This window comes from Charadrius vociferus, unplaced genomic scaffold, assembly GCF_000708025.1.
Source record: "Charadrius vociferus isolate BGI_N301 unplaced genomic scaffold, ASM70802v2 scaffold68, whole genome shotgun sequence".
Lineage (NCBI taxonomy): Eukaryota > Metazoa > Chordata > Aves > Charadriiformes > Charadriidae > Charadrius > Charadrius vociferus.
Genome location: NW_009649946.1, coordinates 4588621 through 4611762, shown reverse-complemented (window position 1 = coordinate 4611762; position 23142 = coordinate 4588621). Strand labels below are relative to the sequence as shown.

At 45.4% G+C, this 23142-nt stretch overlaps 1 protein-coding gene across 1 annotated transcript in view; it reads right to left on the bottom strand.

Annotated features, from left to right (window-relative positions):
* Positions 1-666: 666 nt before the first annotated feature.
* FAM120B (family with sequence similarity 120B) overlaps positions 667-23142 on the bottom strand; it is a 113181-nt gene continuing 90705 nt past the window's right edge. Inside the window, exons 10-11 of the mRNA XM_009891482.1 lie at positions 1334-1457; positions 667-726 (exon numbers count right to left, since the gene is read on the bottom strand). Of these exons, the coding sequence (XP_009889784.1) occupies positions 667-726; positions 1334-1457 (184 nt within the window). The remainder of the gene's footprint in view (positions 727-1333; positions 1458-23142) is intronic.

Below are 23142 nucleotides of genomic sequence, written 5' to 3'. Positions count from 1 at the left end.
TATTTAAGTTGCAGTGAAAAGCAGCTGAGGGTAACAAGTGGACATGCCTGCCTTTGGGACAGGTCTGTTTGCCATATGCAAGATCTAAACAGTGAAGGGAAGGGGAATTATCTAATTTTTACACAAATGAATTTAATGTTCTTACAGGATACCAAATGTGTAGGAGAGTTGGACTGATTCCTTTTTTTTTTTTTAATTTTAATATTACGTTTGGATGCTTTTATATTTAAGGTTAAAGTTTATATCCCCAATAAGTGTGTGTCCAACAGATTTTAGGAATCGCTTGTTTGAGTTTGAGCTGTCTAGACCTGTCTGTGTAAGTTCTTTCAAGGGAAATACGAGATGTTTAGAGCTTTGAGGTCTTGCTTGCAATCTCAGAATACAATAGCAGGTACCGAGGATGCAAGTTTTCCTGCCACCATGTGTCAGTGCCATCCTGTTGGGGCACTTGAGCAGATGAGATGGCCGTTTTGTGTCCTTTTCAGTTTTCCATTTCCCTGCAGAGTACATCTGTCTGAAGAACCAGCAGGGGGATGGAAGCTTTTTCGCAGGCCCACTGGACTGAAAATACCAAATTTCTTTGACAGAAGAAGGTAGCACTGCATTCACTCCCTGTGTGGATGGGTTTGGAACTGGTGACATGGGAAGGTTTGTTCCCAAATTGGTTTAAACTTCCTGGTTATGCTCTGCCCTGATGTCATCACGGCTCATGCTCCGAGTCAGGAGCTGCAGGAGCGAGAGAAGATGTGTGAGTAGAAAAACATTCACAGGCTGCTCAGCTAGAAGTTACTTGCTTGCTTATTAGTATTAAAAGACATTCAAAAATTACAGATGTCAGATACGTCTTGCAGATAAAAGGCACCGAGAGGTGTTTTTTTTTCAATCCAGCAAGTTCCTTAGCTTTGTTTGCGAAGATGATCATCACCTCGGGCTGGAAGGTGGGCATGCCCTGACTGTGTGCAACTCTCCTCGGTTCTGCGCCCGTACTTCCTATGTATAAATCAGGTCAGTAGTCATCTCACACTGTGTCTACAAGGTAAATGAATAGTTTATGAAGCCTTTTGAGCACTATCTGGTTACAGAACTGTCTTGGCAGGTAGGCTATAGAGGTACAGCTGGGCAAAACAAACACAACAATACCACTTACAGCTGCTAGAAGCAGAGGTCTGGGTTTGGCAGATCGACTTGGCCAGGGATTGGATACCTTTAATACAATTTTATGTAAGAGAAAGGAAGGGAGAAGGAAAATGTTTATCTTGCAATATTTTTTCTTAATATTGAACAAGTTACGTGTGTGTTTCAAAAGACAGCTGTACTGCGGGATTTGACTAACCTTGGAGCGAGCGCTTCTAACCGCCTTGTTGAAGAGCTCGCAGGTGCCGGGGTGTATGGCAAGGGTAGCACACGGTAGCAGCAACAGCTCGCTCGGCTTCAGCTGCAGCAATGCTAAGGGCCACCTTAAGATGGCAATAGTTAGTTGCTGTCACAGGCTTCAACACAATTACACACGGTGTAGGTAAAAATAGTCATGCATAAGTTTACCAGTTTCCCACTATCATGGCCTTCGCAGTACTGTTTATTGAGGAGATGGGAGACTTTATTTTGACCTCAGCCAAATGGCAGCATATTGTTCCTTATATAAGGGACTGTACAAGGTCAGAATCGTTCTTAAAAACTAGGTTTGTAATACAGTAGACCTCGCTTTAGATTTGGGTGTGTTTTCAGCAATATTGTTTGTGTGTCAAATCGATTTTGTGTACAGAGGACGGGGTGTGTTACTATGGAAAGTGAAAATGCTTGAGAGGCTACACATTGCACATATGATTCTAAGTTTAGTTCACTATATTGTTCGCTACATCAGTCAAGGATCAGTTTAATTTTCCTTTAACTAAACCCAAGACTTTCTTAAGGCTGAACCATAAAATGTTGTTTTATTAACCAAATACTGAGCTTTCTCACTCTAGGATGAGATTTTTCCTTTTCCAGTGAGATACGCCTATAACACTACATATGCTTCAGTGTGCTGGGAGTCAGGAGCAGGCTGCTTCTATTTTATTGCCAGTTCCTAGAGAAAACCATTTAAATGGAAAATATAAAATGCTGTTTGAAGTATAGCGGTTTGAAGTGGTCCTACTGCAACTTGCTCTTATTTATTTACTTAGGGGACAAAGTTGTAATTTTCCACACTTGAAAAACTTTTTTTTTTGATACCCCAGAATCATCTGTCCTGGAAAGCAAGAGAAAGCTGCCTTGGTGATTGATCTCAATTCAGTGATTCAGGATTTTACAAACCTAAGCTTGGGGAGAAGTGGCAGGAGCAAGTGGGGAATGATTAAAGCAGCATTCATGTGAATCTAGGTGAAATAAAGTAGTCCTGTTTCTCCCTAGTCTAGTAGAAGGTAGTTTTAGGAGTGAAAAGGAATTGCTGTCTTGTTCAGGGTTTCTGATCCAGAGTCAGGGACCAACTTTTGAGTAGAAGGGATTTGGAAATGACAGCTTTCCCGTTCCTCCTTTTCTTCCTTTCAGCCATTGCTTTTGTTTAGTGTGAATGTCCTTTGCTTTTAGGCCATTTGGGGCAGTCATAAACCAGACAATATGGCACATGGGCCTGAAGTTAACTAAGATTTGTCTCCAGATCTGCCTTCTCAAGCCAAATTCCTTTTGAGAAGGGGTTTTGTCTGTGCGAGTGCAACAGAGTGAGACCAGCCTTATATTCTTTCAACTCTAATATGTAGCTAGTTTAATTCTATCGACCATTTTATGTGCACTTCCTTTTCTAAGCAATTTCAGCAAAGTATTCATAATTACAAAAACATGGTTTAGCAGAAAAACAAACAAAAAATCCTCAGTATCTTTCCTGTTAGGCTGTTCTTGGCTCTTTTCCTAACAGTTGCTGGCAAAGTTGAACTTCACTGTTCATTTCAGAGGCTCGAGTCGGGGCAGGGATGGACTTCACTGTAGCTTACAATAATTAATATTCTTTGGCACAGGACACACATTCAAAGGGTACTGGCAAGAGAGTAGTCACAGTACCAAAAATTCAACCAGTCCTTTGCACTTTGGATCGAAGAACCATAAAAGGAAAGTTAAAAAACAGGATTCCCATTTTTGCTGAGGAAGAGGAACAAGATGTGGAAGATTGCAAGTTGTACTGCAGTGTTATAGTACTTCATGGTTGGCGTAAAGTGCCCTTGGCTGACCTGAGACCTGACTTCTCTGAAATTCAGATATTTCCATTGTTTGGCTTTCCCCAGCCACACGAGTTTGGTGATCTCCTTGGTGGTTCTACAAGAAATCACCGATACGCTGATTTACCTAGGTGCCCAGCTAGGTAGGAGTACGTGACATCTGCCGTGCCTGGCCCACTAAGGTGGCTTAGCTGAACAGGATTACGGCCCTGCTGGACCAATGCTCTGTTTAACCAGGCTTTGTGAAAACTGGCTGTAATCAGCTTGGCAGTCGGGCCTGGTGGATGATCAAGCTGTTTATTGGTCTCTCGACTCTATGCTCTCGTACTGCAGACCTTGGATGGCTCGGCTGAGTGCCTCTTCTCTCCTCCACAACCAACCTGGGCTACTGACGGAGCCGTACCCAGCTGGGGGTACCTGGGAGGTGAGAGGTGCTGTAGGGAGCCTCAGGAATCTGTCCCCTACCGGGAGCCCATCCTCAAACGTACCAGGAGAAAACATATTTCCGTTTGTGGCTTGCTTGTGCAGCCTTCGCAAAGACCTTTGTGCACTGAGAGAGCAGAAAGTTAAGAGGCGCAGGGCGGGTGGGGAGTGGGGAGGGAAGAGCAGGGGGAGGCTTTTTCTCAGGTTTTATGTAAGCGACCATTTTGGAGAAAGCTGCATTCCAGTGTCACTGCCTTATGCTTGATCTGAACTTTTCTTGACATGTACCCTTGAATGCAGAACGGTTAACACAATCTCCATTAAGTCCCACGGCAAACAAACATTTTGGTGCGGCTGGTATTTGTTTGCAGTTGCAGACAAGTCGATCTCATTAGAACTGCATTTACAACTTTTGCCAAGCATTTTGAAACTGGTTGACACGCGCAACAGCTGCCTGAGCCGGAATGGCATTCCATTCCCCGCCTCCATCTTATTAGCACAGGGGATGGCTTGATTAATGACAATTAGATGGGATTTTTAAAAATGAAAGATAATTTGTCTTTGGAAGAGCCATGCAGCGTGGTTTCATTTTCTGATTTAAAATAAGCCACAAAGTCTGGGGTTTTATGGCTTTTCACAAAAGCCAAGAGAAGTGCTCACCCTGAGCTAACCCACAAAATGTGAAGTAAAAACATTTTAAAGGGTGATGCAAAGTGTTTTCAGCTGGTACTTAGTGAAGCTTTTACATTGAACTGCTCTTTAAAAAACACAACCGAACAAGAAGATTTCAGTGGTGACACTTAGATTTTTCTCATACGACACCACCATGGGGCTCACCGTGCGAGGTAGGTGAAGGAAAACTTTGCTGTCCACCCTCCATTGCACGTTAAGTGGTGCTGAGCAGAATTCACACAAGCTCATGTGAAGAGCAGTGTGATGCACAGCTCAGCCTGGGCTACACATTTGTTAGGCTGATACGTACAAAGTTTATCAATGCTCCTTAACTCTCTAAAGATGTCACCTGGGCAGCCAGTGTCTCCTGGCCAGCTGTCCTGTTTCAGCCAGAGCATGTGCTTGGTGACAGCCGAAAGCGTTGCCTCAAGACCACAATTCCCTCTCATTTCTCCGGGCCCTCAGTGCAGCGCTTACAGCCTCAAACAGGCAGGCTCTTGACTCGGTGTGGGCTATTACATCTAAATCATCACATGTATTTTGGCTCCACAGCCTTTGAAGTCAGAATCTGTGGTGTCCCTCACCTCTGTTAAGATGCTGCTCTGTCAAAGGGCTACTCTCCATCAAATTCAGTGAAGCACCAAACAGCCAAGATGCTCTTCTCTGAGCATCTGGGGAGTCACAGTGGCCAAAGCAGCATCTATATGCAGGTCTTCACATGCCTAATTTAACTCATAAAACTCACAAGCATTTAAGAGTGGTTTCTGACAGTTTAGTTTAAAGCCCATGTTTAGTTTAAGCCTGCTGTTGGCAGGAAAGCTGCCCTTATTTTCACTCTGTGCCCAGACCTGGAGCTCAGAGCTCCAATTCATGTGCCCAGTTAAATTCAACTATGGTGCTAGAAGAAATCATCATTGCAGTTAAAACAAAAAAGAACAGTGAATCAAGCTCCTGAAGTAAGTCAGGTCCTTTTGCCTAGTTAGCTCAGATTTTTCTAAAAAGAAAGAAAGAAAAAAAAAAAAAGGACTTGTTGTAGAATCATAGAATGGTTTAGGTTGGAAGGGACCTTAAAGATCATCTTGTTCCAACCCCTCGGCCATGGGCAGGGACGCCTTCCCCTAGACCAGGTTGCTCAAAGCCCCATCCAGCCTTCTCATAAGAGAATGCAGTTACAGGGGTTTAACTAATATTTGACCTGCACAGGTAGAAGTTTTTTTCATAAACTGTTTCCATTCAAAGCCAAAATGCATTTCGGAGCTACTCTAAGAATTTCGTTTCTATTAAAGAGTACACAAATCTTCCCTTTTCTTGCACAATTTCCTCCTCACGCTCTTCTAAAAAGAATCATCAAGGCCAAACTATCCAACAGAGACTAGTACTCTAAGAATTTCGTTTCTATTAAAGAGCACACAAATCTTCCCTTTTGCACAATTTCCTCCTCACACTCTTGCTAAAAAGAAACATCAAGGCCAAACTATCCAGCAGAGACTAGTGGATGGTCCTTCAGTGTCCAGTTTGAGATCCCAGAAAGAGGCTTGACTCTGAACTGGAGACTAAAAGCCACCTATTTGTTGATTTTAACTGAATTGCTCTGGTTAGTCTCATTGCAGAGAAGGGAAAGTCAGAGGTGGTCTAATACATATAAGCTTCATCTTGGAATGAGTTCACAGAGAGGCAGGTTCCCCTCAACCTCTGCATCCACGTCCCAACCCACGTGCAGGCACTTGGTCAGCCAGTATAGCTCTAGCTACAGTGTTGGACTACAGGACTGCTGCCTTGTAAGCGCTGATTGTAAGTTTTAATGAGACAACCCAATTAGATGGCTTGACAGACCATCACAACAGTGACGCAACTGCGCTCAAACCCCATTACAGAAGCAGCAGAATTTCAAAGAACTGCTTTAAAAGTCACAGAATAGCTCGCGCACAGCCCTGCAAACAACAACATCACCCACAGGCTGTGCAGGGCGAGGGGAAGGGCTGTGAGAGTAAAGGCAGAAACAAGACAAGTCAAAGGAATTAATCCGAATGCTGATTTTCCCTTTCTAACACTCAGCATGGGCGCAGCCTGGGTTTCAGGTACCACCTATGGAATATAACTGCTTTACATAACTCCCACCGCGTTGGTTTAACAGTGCCTACAAAGAGTTATAACGTGGCCTTTGCAAAAATATGAGTGCACCAAACCACTTGTGCCAGGGGGTGCATTACGTTGTCCTGCAGGTACTGACTGATGCATGGGGCTGTTTTCGCTGATCCTCCTGCACCCACGAGGCATTTCCTACCCAAAAGCCAGAGGAGGTTTCTACCACCCTCACCCCCTGACTTCAGAGGATCAATAGATTTTGGAAATTTTTCTCCCCCTCATCCTCCAGTCAGGAATCGTTCATACATCACCCACAGTCCTTCCTGGCTTGAACTGGGATGCTGGGGAACCCCCCAGCCTGCTAACAGGCAAGCTCTGTGAATGCCTAGCCCCAAATTGCTTGATTTTAGCGGGTTGAGCCCAACGTCTTAAATGTCACTGAGCCACAAGCCAGCTACCAGAGTGTTTGGGTGACACTCCCAGGACAAAATTCCCTTTACATCGAGCGATTCTCAGCAGGTACAGTCCTCTTCTGTTGACCAAAAGAGAGGCCAAGTACGAAGTCAGCAGGCTCAGCAGGGCTCCGCTTGTCAAGCCAGAGAGCATTTTATAAAGTTCTTCTTTCTGAATGAGCCCCTTTCCCTCATTTTTACATGTGTCAAGGGAGATCCAAGACTAACAAAGAGGGTAAGGACAGTTGCTGGCTATTGCTACTGCTGTGGCTTGTCCATGTTATTTTCTCTAAATTATATACACACACACACCCCTGCTTGAACTGCATGGCATGTGCATCAGAGAAGGAAATTTCAAGACCTGACCTGATGGTGAGAGGACCAGTTATTTGCGTTACCCACGAGGGTGAAGGCGACCCTTATGGTGCTGCCATAGTAGAGAGAGATGCAGGCAGCAGCTGTGTGGAACATCTGCTCTGTCCTACAGATGCTGTCCAAGTGTCTCCTCCCAGCCTACTGCTAGACGCTATTCAAAGAAGTATTACACAGAGACATCCCCTTTGCCATCAGCTCTGACTGAGCCCTGTCCCAGTAAACTATTGATGGGAAGCATCCACTGAGGACTGGGAGGCACCATACTGTGGTTACAGTCTCAGATCCAGTAACCGTAACACAGCTGGAGCTGCAATGCAGGCCACCACAGGCTGCAAACTCAGTTTCCCTCCCTGCTTTTCATGTTAATATAAATCACTTGACACCACGTGAAGTATCGCTGCCAGCTCTGACAGCCTCTCGGGAAGATCCAACAGACTACTACATGTCAGTGGGAGTTTTGCCTTAACAAGTCCAAACCGAGCTACCCCAACCCTTGCAAGCAAAGAGGAACATTTCAGGAGGAGAACAGATGAACTCTGTGGCACTACAAACATGTCCGTATTTGTTTCTGTGGGGTAAAACATCCTGTCAAGCCACAGGTCATTAACACATAGCTAGTGAAGTTTTCAGTAAGCTGGTGCCCAACTACTGTGGTATTAAATGACATCCCAGTGCCTAATAGCATCAGTGAAATCAAAGGCTGTCCCTCTTCTTAGCCACCGCGCAGTCATTGCTCTGGAGGCTCTGACATGCACAGCGATACGCGATACGCTTTAGGGAGAGGGGAGGTAAGACAGGGCAACATGACACAGAGGAGCTAGTCTGCAGACACAGACCTCACTGGAAGTGCAAAGCATGTAAGGGGCTGGCAGGGCAGCAGATACGCACCCCAGAGCTGACCTTAGAGCCCTTATCCCGGCCCCAGAGAAAGGGATGCACCTTGAGAGTGTATCTGCTCTGCACATGCATTACAGTCACTGGTGAAGAGCCACTGTCACAGGGACATGGTGGGCAGCGTGCGCAGCAATTGCTTTCTGGGTGGATGGGCTGATGGAAGGGAGACAGCTGGGTGTGGTGAAACAAACGCCTTGTTTTCCACGCTCCATCCAGAGCACTAGAGCCAGTGGTAAGTCAAACCTCTGCAGACATATGTCAGGAGACAAAAAAACCCAGCCAAACTGCAAACAACAGCAAAGTGAGCCTGTAACTGTATGCTGAAATGTGGATGCAGGTCTACAGCTTGCTTCCCTCACTGAGCACCCTGACACCTTTCTGCTGACAGAGTCTTTGCACCACTATCATAATCATTGCAGAATCATAGAATGGTTTAGGCTGGAAGGCACCTTAAAGATCATCAAGTTCCAACCCCCCTGCCATGGGCAGGGACACCTCCCACTAGACCTGATGGCTCTGAGCCCCATCCAACCTGGCCTTGAACACTTCCAGGGATGAGGCTTCCACAACTTCTCTGGGCAACCTGTTCCAGTGCCTTACCACCCACACAGTAAAGAATTTCTTCCTAATATCTAATATAAATCTACCCTCTTTCAGTTTAAAACCATTACCCCTCATCCTATCGCTACACTCCCTGATAAAGAGGTTCCCCCCCACCATCTTTTCTGTAGGTCCCCTTTAGGTACTGGAAGGGTGCTATGGGGTCTCCCTAGAGCCTTCTCTTCTCCAGGCTGAACAACCCCAACTCTCTCAGCCTGTTTTCACAGGAGAGGTGCTCCAGCCCTCTGATCATCTTTGTGGTCCTCCTCTGGACCCACTCCAGCAGGTCCATGTCCTTCTTATGTTGGGTGCTCCAGAGCTGGATGCCATACTCCAGGTGGGGGTCTCACAAGAGCAGATTGGAGGGGTTGAATCACCTCCCTCGACCTGCTGGCCACACCACTTTTGGTGCAGCCCAGGATGCTGTTGGCTTTCTGGGCTGCAAGTGCACATTGCTGGGTCATGTTGAGCTTCTCATCCACCAACACCCCCAAGTCCTCCTCAGGGCTGCTCTCAATCCATTCTCCACCAAGCCACCCTGACCCACGTGCAGGAGGCAGAAACTCAAGCCAAAACTAAAAAAGGAAGATAAAAGAAAAGCATTACAAGTGGCTTACAAGGCCATTAACTGCAAGATGAAAGTCTCCTCGGATGTAGTGCCTGCGTGGTTAGGACAGTCAGGGAAACTCGGAGCAGCGGGCAGCAATGCCATGGAGGAGAAGCCAGGCTGTAGCAAGTAGTGAGGTTTACAGGGCTTTCCCCAGCAACAGCTTTGATCCCTATGTCCATCAGCCAAGTGACTGAAATATGAACTTGACATAACACACAGGCACAGTGCAAGGCTTCGAGGCCTTTCTGCCCGCAGCATCCTCCTTCCCCTTTTCTCGGGCACCCACGCCATAGCGTGTCACGACATGCCAGAACGCAGCATCGCCGTTCGGTGCTTGACGCGCATCTCCCCTCCGCCCCCCAAAACCCACCCATGTTTGCCCCAATAGCTCAAGAAGGAGCGAGGCTGGCTCCCCCTCCTCCTCCTCCTCCTCCGCCGGCCCCCTCACAATGGAGGATGGCCCTATTTGTGTGCAAAGGAGAGGGGCTGCCGCCCCGGCCACGGCCCTCGCATCTGTAAGGGCTGGAGACAAGCCGCACAGATAGGCAGAAATCAATAAGCTGGCGGATCAGAGGGCCCGGCGGAGGAGCCGCTCCCTGCACACGCACAGGGGCCGAACATCTGTCAGGCAAACAAAAAGCAACCCAAGCGGAACAAAAGAGAGGATTATTTTCACTCAAGTTCTTCTTCAGTCTCAGCAGGCAACGTTCAAGCCGTCCTCGTATTCAGACACTGAGGCCTTATGGAGTACGGGCTGTCCGGGAAATGCCAAACGCTGTTACCAGAAGACAAAAGAGGGGTAAAGAGAAAAAAAAAAAAAAAAGAAAAGTAGATATGGAAAATTCAGACTGTCTTGTTGAGTGCGATCGAGCAGGGGGAAGGTGGAGGGGGCACCAATAAAGGGGTGGAGGGCAGGGGAGGAGAACAGCATGATGATGCGATGAAGAAGTTGATGACAAATCTCCCCAACAGATCTTGCAAAACAAAGCTGATCGTATCAGAGGTGCCACAGAAGCACAAAATATGGGCGCAGAGCTTTGGTTTCACCAGCACTGAGGCTGCAGCCCCGGCTCCCAGGCTGGCATGGAAGGGCAGAGCAGCTGCAGACCTTTTGCTCCCACAGAAGAGCACTGGGGAGCTGGCAGACCTGGTCCCACTCCCCAGTGCCCTCTGCACCCAGGGGGAGCCTGGCTTCGCCCACGAGCCCTCAGCACTTCTAGGGGAGTGAAGGGTTTGGGATAAGCTCAGAAACAGGCTGCCATGCCTCTCCCTTGTGCTCAGTGTCAGAGAGCAGACACGGTTACTTTGCAGCTCGGTTTCTCCTGCACAGCTGTCTCTTCTAATCAGCATGCATTATACGTGCTAAAAATATGTGCAAAAAAGGGAATTCGTGATGAAACATATCAAGAAAGATCAGATTTGGGCTTAACGTGTCAGAAATCTTCATCCTTTCTGAAAGAGATGACTTTCGTCCTCTGAATCATTTCACAGTTCAGAATTCCCTATATTGCATTCATGTGCTGCTGCTCTATGCCCTTGTGCCACTGTCGACTTGGTGTGTTATCAAACTTAGGTTTTATTAGGAAAAAAACCCTCTTGGTTTTGGGCTTCCTTCAACAGTTTCACAGTATGCAAGCTGCCTTCATTGCTGAAAGCAGGAGCTGTTCTGGATAAAGGTGGGGTGAACTTGCTTACTTGAAGACTTGCACCGTGACCTTGCAGTTCTGTGCCCGTGGATGTACCCACCTGTCAAATGCTAGCCCACAGCATCCCGCAAGAGATGTATACTGCTTAGCCTTGGAAATGATTTGCCATAGAAGGCATGGTGTCTTAATGGCATTTTAGAGGGCATTACGTGGGTATTTTGAGCCAGCTTCATTTTACTACATTGTGGTTGGGGCTGGGGATGGGGTGGGGATGTGAATTGGAAGAGGTTTTGACTTAGGGAAAGCAGGCACCCGTGCTAAAAAATCCCAAAGTAATGACTGAAAAAAACCCCACTCCAAACCACATAATTAGCTGCTGCCTTATTTTAGAAGCTCCCATTTTTTCTTTGCCTAATTTACAGCACCAGACACAACTGGGTTGGCTGCCTCAGTCAGAGCTCCAAAATGACCCTTAAAAAGAGTAATACCTGTTTTTTGTTTTGCTTGAGAGAGTGAAGACGAGGGAAGGCCTGTCTTCCCCATCCCTGGGAAGGGTCTAGGCTCTCAGTCCCTGCTGACCACAGGCAGGTTCCTGGACCTCTTGAACTCAGCCTCTACACGTCAGGGAGCAGTAAGGCTTTGAGGGACTTATGCCACCTGAGTATTATTCTCATATCTACCACTCACCTGAGAGAAACCAGAAGCAGCAGACGAAGGGCTCTGTCAGCAGCTGGGGACAGGCACAGCACTCTGCTGCCAGCAGCGTGTTCCTCCATCACCAGCAAACGAGGCCATCTGCCTTATACACAACACCTCTTTTTCCCAGAAGGTTTGCTCAGGCGGATCGTGAGCATCTCATAGCTCGTAGATAGGACAGTAACCTCCACCAGACACTGCAGATGCTGCAGACCCAGGTACCTTCACCACACATACCCCTGGGAACTCCCCAGCATTTGTGGAGAAGAAAAACATGTTCAAGCAGCAACAGATGTAGCCTGCATGCTACGCTGCAGGTCTGTGCATGGAGAGCGTACCCAGCCCGTGTCCTACACAAATCATGCGTACATACCCAGGCTGTCTCTCCAAATACTGAAAGGGCTCACGAAGCCAGAAAAATCAAACTCTCTTCCTAAAACGAAGTAACTCATATGCCAGCCTTTGGCGTCTCCTTATCCAAAGCTTCATTGGTCCGGAATTGTCACCTCTTCTGCAGGGCTACGGGAAGTCTAGCCCAGCTTCCCCCTGGGAAGAGACCCAGACCCAGGAGCAGAGTCTGCTTCCCACTGCTCCTCTTAACCTGCCTGGGTTGTTGTTGACTTTCCTTGGTCAGCATTTACTCAACTCACCTGCAGCCTTTCCTGGATGCCTCCACTCTGCCTGGGCTGCAGTGTTTTGTAAGAAGTATTTCTAACCAACTGCTTGCTCGTGTCTCAGGAATTTCAGGGGTCCCCTATTAACCTTTTGCAGGCACTTCTTATATAGATCTTCAATAGCAAATCAATACCTTCTTATCTCACAGTTAGGATATTACTAATGTTTGTCCATAGTCAATGTTTTTCCTTAAAGCCAAAGCACTCGATTTTCTTTTGCTCTTTTTGGTTATTTTTTGCAAGCCTTGAACTACATGCAAGTGCTATCTTAAGCCATACAAGCTTCTATAAATATATACTTCTATAAAGCTGGGCTTTAGGGAGGGGGGGTGTTGAAACAAGTAGTTGGATGATATGTTGATAAATAATTAAAAATTAGTACAAAGCTGATCATTTACAGGAGAGAAAACTGGTTCATATGAGGAACAGTATCCTCATAAAAATTTTTATGGTAAGGGAACAGTATAGTACGTTGCACAATAAAACAGGGAAGATTTTGTCCTTTTCTTCCTACCACAGAAATCTGCTCTTGATTCTCCCTACACAATGGCTCCTCCAGAAGCTGGATAAGAACCAAAGGAAAAGACACGAAAGGAAGGTAGTAAAATTAATGCATATATGTTTATATTTTGTGAGACATTTTGTAACTTTGCCTTTGGAAATTAAGCATGTTTGATGTGTTTAATTTTGCCCTTGTCTACCAGCAATGAAAAACAAACCATCTCATCAGTGGGATCTTTTTTTTGAGGGGACTGGCTTTGAGTCAATCTGGCTATGAGAGGCTCTTGGATTAAGAGCCTTTGGAGGGGTCTTTTTTGCACACAAAGTCTGACATGGCTGGTTCCTCAGAAAAACAGGTTTTGGGTTGCTTTGATGCCTGTGATGCCTTTGTTCCACAGGCAAAGGATGGATCTGTGAGACACAAGACAGGGACTAGGAGTGTGGCCAGCAGAAGGCACTGATCACCTGGGAGCGGAGACTGGCAGAGATGTGCTCTGAGAGCAAACCTGACTTGTCAGTTCGATGGTCCCGGTTTCCTCTGGAGCCACGGAGTACCTTGGTGTTCCCTGCAGCCTGTTGCAGTCCTTCTCAAAGTGCTTTTAACTGAAACATTAGAGAGACAGTGCCAATGTGCAATGTTAGTACAGCTTTGCAGACTACTTGACATGGTCCATTAGACTGCAGCTTGGGAACTCCTGCTCCAAGTGCCTAAAAGAGAGAGAGGACTAACCAGCGACTCTCAGACAAGCAGCTGTGACACGTGGCATCACAGTAAATTAATGATGGCCACAGTTTTGACAGTTTAAGTCAAAACAGAACTAAAAAATCAGAGCAAGTTTTTGTCTTGTGGCTGCAATGAATTCCCTGGTGGCTGCATGCGGCCACTATTATTGTCTTTGAGACTCACTGCCCTAAGAGATGAGTTCTTTAAGAAGTGAACAAGTTATTCAATTAGAAATTAAAATAGTATATTCCTGAGAGGAGCTCAGCAGCCTCTTCTCCCATTAGCAACAGTGGGAGTTGCCATGGTCTGCACCTCACCGAGTGATAGCTATTCTCCCTCCCTTCAGCAGATTACTCTGCTGTAACCAAATGCTTCCCAATGTCATTCCAGTTTGCATCTTTTGGGTACCATTTGCTGATCTGTGGGAATGCAATGATTTTTGGTTAAGTTTCAGCCTAGAAAAAAAAACCCAATCACACAAAACAAAATGGAAAGGGCAGGGGATAGGAGAACAGATTTATGAGTTGATGAGCAAACTTTCTGTTGAAAAGTAATTATTGAGTACTCACTTTGTGGATGAGCTTGCTCTACCAAGGAGAGGGGAAGATCAGTCATCCTAGGAGCTAAAAAAGGCCGAGAAATCAAACTTAGGCAATTTGAGGATCACAGATTGGCCAATCTGAATTATGTGAAGAATAGATATAATAACTTTCCTCCAAGGTAGGAAACAGAGAGAAAAGTATTTTTATTAAATGTATTCGGTGGGCATGGGAAGCCTCCCGCAAGGAAGAAAATGTCCTTTGAATGTATGTTGTGGTAGTGTGGTACTAAAAACCAGAAGGGGTGAAGGAATTGTGAACAGCTGGTGAGTGACAGCCCTATGCTGAAAGAATGAAGTGTGGAGGAGGGGAGAAAGCAATTAAAAAAAAAACCCGACAACAAAAAAGAGCTAAAATCCTAACTTCAACAGTAAAATAAAAACCCAAATAGAAAAACAAAACAGAAGTGTTGGGAGTGTACTGTCAAACACCAGCTTCCTATGGACTGTAAGAGCAACAGAAGCCGTCATTCTCTGTTGGGGATGGGAACCATAAAAAGTAACAAGCTGGGCTGGGAACATAACTGCTCTGTGCTCTCACTCGCATTTCTCAACTAAACCCAACACAATTGTCTCTTTATTGAATATGAGGGATGCTCCACAGAGGATGAGCATGCCCCTGCCTAACTGGGGAGATGATCTGTGAGCACTCACCTTCCTTAAAAAAAATAATCCCAACAGCTAGAACGTAGCCAGTTCATCAGGGGTGAGGAATAAATAATGGCCCCATAGCAGGATGGTGGGCATGTGGGACGGGGACAAACATCCAACGCAGCCTGCTGGTCTGCGGCCGGCTCCGGGGCAGATGTTTGGGCTGGGGCGGTTGCAGGCGGCAGCACGTCCCGCTCCTGGGCACAGGGCTGGCACAGAGCTCTGCTGCGGGGCTCCCCTCCTCTCACAGCTGCGCTCCTGCCAGGAGGAAGAGAGAGGTTTATGTTCAGTCTCAGGCGAGGCAATGCTGACTGTCCCGGCAAGCTGGCCCCCACGGCACACCATTACACAAAGTTTGTCCCTGCCCACCTTCCCCTGGCACGGCAGTATTTCAGAGGTTTGGGCACTTCTGGAGCAGGGGCTGGGAGGAACTGCCTGCTCCCCTCCAGGTGCTGGAGACCTGTCCATGGCCGAGGCGAGCTCAGCACGTGCTGGAGGATGACGGCGCAGCACAGCGCTTGCTCCGTGCTTGCTCCCCCAGCCACGCTGAAATGATGCCCAAAGATGCTTAAAAGCAGGAGATGATTTTTGAGGAAGGAGAGATTATGGAAACGAAGGCTTTAATTGAAGAACAACAGTGATATGTAACATTGTGATGGATACAGAGACGCAACAAGGGAACAATTATTCACCATTTCTTACAATGCAAATATTAATGGGCTTCACCTGAAATGATGTCATGGCAAGGTCAAAAAACCAGAGGAAGTACATTTTCCTATCAAGTAACAATTATGAAACTTTGGATATATTAACAACAACAAAAAAAGAAAAGACAAATCTAGACAAGAATGTCTTGAGAGTCATTGCCGTAAGGGATGAGTTCTTAGCAGTGACTCTCAAGACATAAATACAATTCAATACAAAGACATGGATACAACCTCAACTCAAAAGTCCTTAAATCACAGACTGCCAGATACCAAGAGGATACACAAAAAGAATTGTCTCTCTTTGCTAGCCCTGTTCTTGCACAGTGCTATTTACCTCTGTTGGAGGCTGGAAAGATCTCTACTGAACCCAAGAATATAGTCTTGTTTTCTTCTGTTTTGCATTTGTCCTTTGAAACTTGGCATACTTAGTGATTAAAAATTAACCTTTGAAACAAATATATCCAAATCACAGGTATCCAAAGCGCTATGTTAACCTGAGTGCCACATGTTTTGACATTCAGAATATTTAAACTTTTAAAAAAGATTCTGCTCATGGATGGGCTCATCTTTTTCAGGGCATGATTGACGGGGGTCTATTTCAAAATACCTCCCATAGGCAAAAAGGAAAAAAAGAAAACTACCTTAATGGCAAAGCAGGGAATGACAGCAGCAGACAAAAGGTCGTGGCTTCTTTGTTCTTCAAATCTGAAGAAAATACACAGAACTCCATTGTATGACTTTTTCATGCACAACATTGTCTCCCTTGACCCCATGCACATCTGCAGCCTGAAGTCCTCTGTTATCTCTGGATAACAGCTGTTCCATCACTGATTATTCATCAGCTCCACTTTAGTCTGCCTAAGGTGCTGTGAAAAGCCCCCAGGTTGCTGAGTTTGGTAACGTGAATTCAAGATCACACCTAAAATTGCTGAAAAAAATAGGGTAAATAATGGATAACCCTTACTGAATATTTTGTTTGGTTATCTCTAGTACATAAGCCTATACCTAAAAGTAATGGAATTGCAGGATCTTTTAAAATCTAATAGAATCCTCTAGTTCTCTCATCTAACTCCTTCATGCTTTTTATTTGGCTTTGGACAGCAAAATGCAAGGGCAAGGAACACATGCAGTCAGCACGGGAGAAACAAGCAAGCCCTTCAGATATTTAATGTGCAGGAGCAGAATTTGCAGAACAATTAATTTGTGAAGGTTTCCAGTTAAAAGAAAGTGACCGAAGAGATGAGATACGTGCAAAATCCAACCCCTTTGAATGCAAATACTCCTTGATCTTTATTTGGGGCAGAGGAAGTAATTTCTCTTCTGTCTTCTCACACTTGCTATGGAGATCACAATTCAGTGTGCACCTCCTCCCCAGATAATTCATCTTTTGGGCTCTTCCACTGCCACCCCGTCCACCCCCCACCTCCCCAATCATTTTCCACCCCTACCACTCCCCTGTTACCAATGCTCATATTCCCACACGGGTGCTAAATCCCATCAGTCTCTCTGTCAGAAGGATAAGGATGGAAGAGGATTTCTTTGATCTCCAAGACTCTTTCATGGGTCGTTTGAGAGGTGAGGATGGAAGAAGGTGAAGATTTCCAGTTTATCAGCAAGGTGTTGATGGCCACCAGATTGCTGGGAACATAATAGAGGACATTCCTGAAAAAAACAAGGTGCTTTACTGCCCAGCACTAAGTTGTTAATGAGCTCCCAGTGTAAATTCATAGTGTGCAGGGGCTGTACCTAAGCAGGTGGCTCTGTAGTGTCAAGCAGCCACCAGAAATCTACTCATGAGTAAGTCGTACAGCCCCTGTCCCTGAAATATCTGCGTGCTCAGTATGTGTGTTTAGATTAATGTTACGGAGTCCACAATGTACTGGGCATATTTCTAGAAACATGGACCCACCTTACAGACTGTAAACCAGAGAAAACGACTTCTGCAGGAGCCCCAGAGGGGGCACAGGCTGTTTTGCAGAGTGGCCCCGAGTCCTGGTACCAATAGCTCTTTTGCCTCGTGGCCATCTGTAAAACGGGCTGCTCAGAAGTCACAGCTCTTCGATCTCTCCATACGTGAAGGTGCTACACGTGTAGAAATGTTGCAGGTAGCTGCAGTCTGCCTGTTGTAGTTATGAGTACTATAACTCAGGTAACGGATGCCAACACATAAGTCTATTGAAATGATACAGAGGGACAGAGCTACGGGTATATATTCAATCTTTGTTGTAAATTTCCCAACTTGATTGCAAAACTGATTTTTTTTTCATGCTCCCAACTTGCCTTTTGTCCCTTCCAGTCCATCTACATCACATCCCTTGCAATTATATCACACTCCCTTTGTCTGTATGCCAAGAATTTGCCAAGGACTTGCAAAATCCTCATTCCTGATTGTTTACCTGTTTTGTACAGCATTTCTGCCTTTCTTCTGAAAGCAATTCTGCTATAGCCTCCTTCTGTTAGACAAAATTATGCAAATTGCATAGATTAAATTGCTGTATAATGCTTGATCAGCTTTTCCTTATTGTTTGCCATTTGTTACACAGGATTTGCGTGCATTTAAGAGTTTTATGTGTTTAATAGTTATTTAAGAGGCTTAGCATAGCTAATACCTTCAAGCAGTTCTGCCCCTGCAGACTACAGAGAAGTAAAGGCTACCTCTGTCATCAGTGGGTTTGACTCTAGGAGTTTTAAAGATTGTTTTAAAGGCCTGAGTGGCAAAGGAGCTGGGGAGAGGATGCAACGACTTCTGACGTTTGGAGGGGGTGCTGCTGTTTACCAAAACGACCCCTGTCCCTCTGCTGATAAAAGGAGCTACCAAGCAGACCCAGCTCCCACTGGTGCAACGGGCCCCACAGGATGCGGCTCTCCAAATTCCATGTTGTTCAATTACAGCCTGTTTCCACTCATGTACATGTGAAAGCCTGGATGTGAGCGTAGGCTCCTATTCTGGCTCGAGGCTGGTTGCGAGTGAACACATAGGCATTTCCCCTCAGTTGCCAGATCCTGTCCTCGTTAACGTGTTGCCAAAGCATTAATCATATCTCAAATCCCGCGTGCCCTTGAGCAGCCTTTCCCTCCCAGCTGCCTCATCCCCGTTCCTTGATAGACTGACTTTCATCTCTCTCCCACTCCTTACGCATCCTCGGTCTTTTCCAAGAGCTGCCGCCCCGCCAGAGCAAGCGGGCCGGGAACAATGAGCGGTGCGCTGCCATCGAGCTGCCTTTTCTGCTTCCTCGCCGGTCGCGTAGCGGAGGCCACTCCAGCGCACTCAGCAGAGCACACAGAATCCATGCAATACCTACAGCTTTTCTGTAAGCAATTAACTGAAGAAGTCAGGCTTGGTTTTCTTAAACAAATTAGCCTTTTAGTATTGAGTTATACACACCGTTGAGAAAACAGAGAGTAAAGTAAATACGTTCTTGAAAAGCAACCCTTCTCCCATGCAGCCCCAGAGAGTAGTACTCACACATTTGCCCACTGCAAACAGATGGGCCATTTTCTTGTGTCTCTATTAGGTAATAGGCTCAAGCTGTGAACAAATAAAGCAGAAAACACCCAATATGCCAATGTGTTAATTTTGTCTTCCTGTAGGTGTCCCTGTCGATTGCAAAAACAAGTCAGACCCAACTTTTTCATCTCTTATTTTTCTCTAGCAGAGAAAAAGACAAGCTATAACCTTTTTCCTGTGCAAAATAAACTCTCACCATTTTTTCAGAGTAACGCATCTATAAAAGGTGTTGATTAAGCCACATGTGAGAAACAACAAAACTAGCCCTAACAGCTTGATAGGCGGTTGTGTATGTGTTATCTTTTTAGATAGCTGAATTCTCCTTTAAAACATACATCTCTATACATGTTCCTTACCAACCCAAAGTTTTAATGATATGCCCAGAACCAGTCTCCCTAATGTGCATATGAATACCCATAGTATATATAATTAATTGTCATCTGCATGGCCTTTCTTGCATGTGGGACTTGATGTACTTCACTGGGGTGTAGCTCGGGACAGAATCTGGCTCAGGCTGCACAGACCTTATAAACTAGTAACATGTGTGAAGAGTTCATTATCACTTTTATACACAAGACTGTTTCCATGTTTGCATTGGAACTGCCAGGAAATTTTCACAGGGAACAGAACAGAAGAGAACAACCTCTAAAGAGGTCTAGATATTGACTAAACCCAACAAAGATTCTATATATTTTTCCAAGGTACTTGGTCCAAATCTGCAGTTTTACTTATTTTGCCTAGAAAATCTTTGTCCTTGCAGGCCTGAACTCCTCAGCCCAAGGAGGAGCAAGTGCTGAGTGCCACAGGGATTTATTTGTGTACTTCCCAACACAAATCCAACAGTTCTTAATGCACTCAGGCCTATACCTGAGAGATATAAAGGTGCTTCTCTTTCTTTAAAGTCTAACCTGATTAGAGTCAGTCCTGTGACTCTTAATTTGCCACGATCAAACTACCTCTCCTATTGTTATAACCTTTCTTTCTTTCATGAAGGCCCTTTGGAAGCTTTTCACATACTCGTTAAATGCTCTTGGTCACAAAGCCTGCTCAAAGTTCCCTTGATCATGTCATTGCTATGGTGTAAAATTGAATTACTTTTACAATGAGTGCTATACCCTGGCAAAGTGAAGCCTTTTCCCACAGTTAAGAGAGGTGGAAGGCTTCAAAAATAAATGAATAAAGAAAGGGAGAAAAAAAGTGAATTTTCATTAAAAGGAGGAAACCCCCCTTTTTCTTGAAATGCGAAGAAGGCAAGCTCAAACAGCTCTCTAATAAGTGTCAGCCAGGCACACTATCTCACTGTTTCAAAAGACAAATTGATTGACTTGCTGAGGACGGGTTAATAATAGTGAAAAATAAAGCATTTGCAGTTTGCATGATTTTTTTGGTGGTGGTTATAGACAAAGACTTGCCTCCCACAAAGAATCAAGAACATGAACAGCTTCTTCCTTGCTGAAAATGGCTGTAGGATGTTGTAGGGTTGCAAAAGTTAGTTCTCATCCTTATTTGTGTCCTTTCCATAGGATTGAACATTAAATGAATGAGGTTGTCCGAAACAGAAATTAGTATTAAAACTAGACAAGCATGCTCAGGGTATAGTCCCCCTGCCTCCAAAAGAAACCCTTTCACGTATCTCTTCCCGGAAAATAAGACAGGCTTTGTTATTGCTGTTGTATTGTCTAAATAGAGGCCTTTGATTAGCCCTGCTTATTCCAGATTCTTGTTACGTTTGTAACACTGTACAATAACAAGGCTGCACTGGCAATCTCTAATGCTGGAGATAGCAGAGTGCCCCTTGGAGGCCCAAGCCTCTCCTCGGGAGAGCTCGGTGGTGCTACACTGTCTACAGAGTGTGAAACCCATGCAGCAAAGCACATAGGCATGCCTAACATCTTGCTTGAGTTCAGCATGGTCCTCCAGTGACCCTGCTCATCAACTATTTTACCTGGTGTCAAAAACTGGGGCTAATTTACCTTTTCCCTCAGTTTCTGGTGAGTGACCTGTTCCTTCTTATTACACTTGTCTGTGAAGCTCCTGCTCCTTCCTGTCACAGCTACAGTGGCTTCCTTCAGCTTCAGGTCTTCAAGTACTTGGCAACACATTCAGTCCTCTAGCCGGTGGGCTGGGACCAGCAGGAGCTCATGGCCAGGGATGCAGCAGTCATCCTCAAGCTTCTAGTTGGAGAGGGTCTAGGTGCACCTATTCTTATCTTTGGTAACTCAGACCCAGTCTCAGGTGCCCATAAAATCCTAGGTTGGTCCAAGACAGTCCCGAGTGGTTTCAGTCCTGCCTATTCTGTAACAGGGGCTGTGCTGCCATGTCACAGGGTAATCGTTTTCCACTGGTAGTTGTGCTCACAGGTACATATTCTGCTAAAACCATGCTTTCATGGTGAGAGCTTGTGTCCTGCCCAGCAGGGTGATTTCACGTACTGTTACCATGAAAGGTGTTTGTGGGGAGCTGCTTCCACACTGGCAGCACTGCACTGCCCTGGGATGTGGGCAGAGCGCATCTGGGAAGATGTGACCTCTCTGCTGCTCAAAGGGATTCCCAGTTAACCAAGCAGCAAGAAGAACAATGGGAGCAGTACCCTTTTGACTTGCATGGTTTTCATCTTTCTTTTGCTTCCCTTGGATTTTCTAAGGCAGGCTGTGAATACCGCAGTGTCACCACTTGCACTTAAAGACATCGCAGGTGATAGCGCAATGCTTGTTCACACCAATATGAGAGGAACTCCACAGCAGGAAGTCAGCTCTTTTGGACCACTTTAGAAATGTGTGATAATCTTATAGTGCGTCAACACTTTCTCCCTCCCCTCTCTCCCAGCCTCTAATTCCTCTTAAACGAGGCTATGTCAGTCTCTACGTTTTGATGCTGCTACTGACACAGCTCTCCTCTCTCTAAATTTGCTCTGTTTCACACCACACTATCCCATACCGTTGCACTATTCAGTGTTTTGGGGACAGGTTTAGGCATTCAGTCTACACCTAGCCTGCTGTGTTGCACTCTTTATGATGCTTTTTTTCCACATGCTTTGGAAAAGACACATTTGGTGATAGATATGCAGTCCTTTTTATATTCTCTTTCTTTTTTCTTCTTTTCTGTCCCCTTGTGCCTTGCCTTCTCTACAAGGATTGGCCCATATTTAAATTTTGCACTTTTGCTTCATATTCCTTCTGTTCTTACTACATGTAGAATAAGTTTTTTTTAAACGCCAACAGCTTTTTCTTTTTTTTTTTTTAACCAAACTCCTCAATTCTGAACAGTTTTCCAGGAAAGGAAAGCCCCACTTTCAAGTCCATCTCTGAAAGGAGGTAACAGAAATTTGAATGTGAATCCACATCCCATAGGAGCATGCTTACCATCAAAATTATTTATCTTCTCTGTAGGTATTTGTTTCAATTACCAATCCACCAAACAACCCGTGAAAGATTGTTTTATCTTGATGTGCAATAATGTTGAAGGATCTGAGAAGAGTTTCCTGCCCAGCTCTATTTATATCACTGTAGTAGCTGAGTGTCTCTCAGAGGTTGATTAATTTGCTCATGCAATCCTGCAAACAAGGCAGTTACATATCAACTTGGGTTTAGAGTTGGGCAATAAAGACACAGAGGACAGGTTAAGCAATTTTCCCAAGGTCACACTCAAAATGGGAATGTGCTCCCCCACAAGACTCTCCCTCATGCCAGACTAATACTTTATCCCCAAGCTCATAATTTTTAGTTAAGTTCCAAGCAATATTTATGCCATCACCTGATATCAGAGCATTGAGACTTACTGAACCTTTCATTAAAGCCGTGTACAAACAGTAAATTCTCACAGTGTCTGTCTGGAGTAGCCACCACTATGTTGTCTCCTCTGTGGGTTGTGACACTGCGGGACATATGGGAAAGATGACATGACCAAAACTATGCTGAGAATCAGCGGGGAAAGTCCTGTCATCATCCCCATCCACCCACAGGCACACACTAGGTTCCCTGTAGAGGATACCAGGTTCCCAGGCTGCTTTTCATTTGGTTTAAACATTGGATGCTACGTTATTAATCTTGGTGAACATCAGCATTTCCCTCTCTAGTGCAACTGAGGTGTGTTAAAACCCACCAGGATTTACACACCACATGTGGGGCTTTCTTAAGAA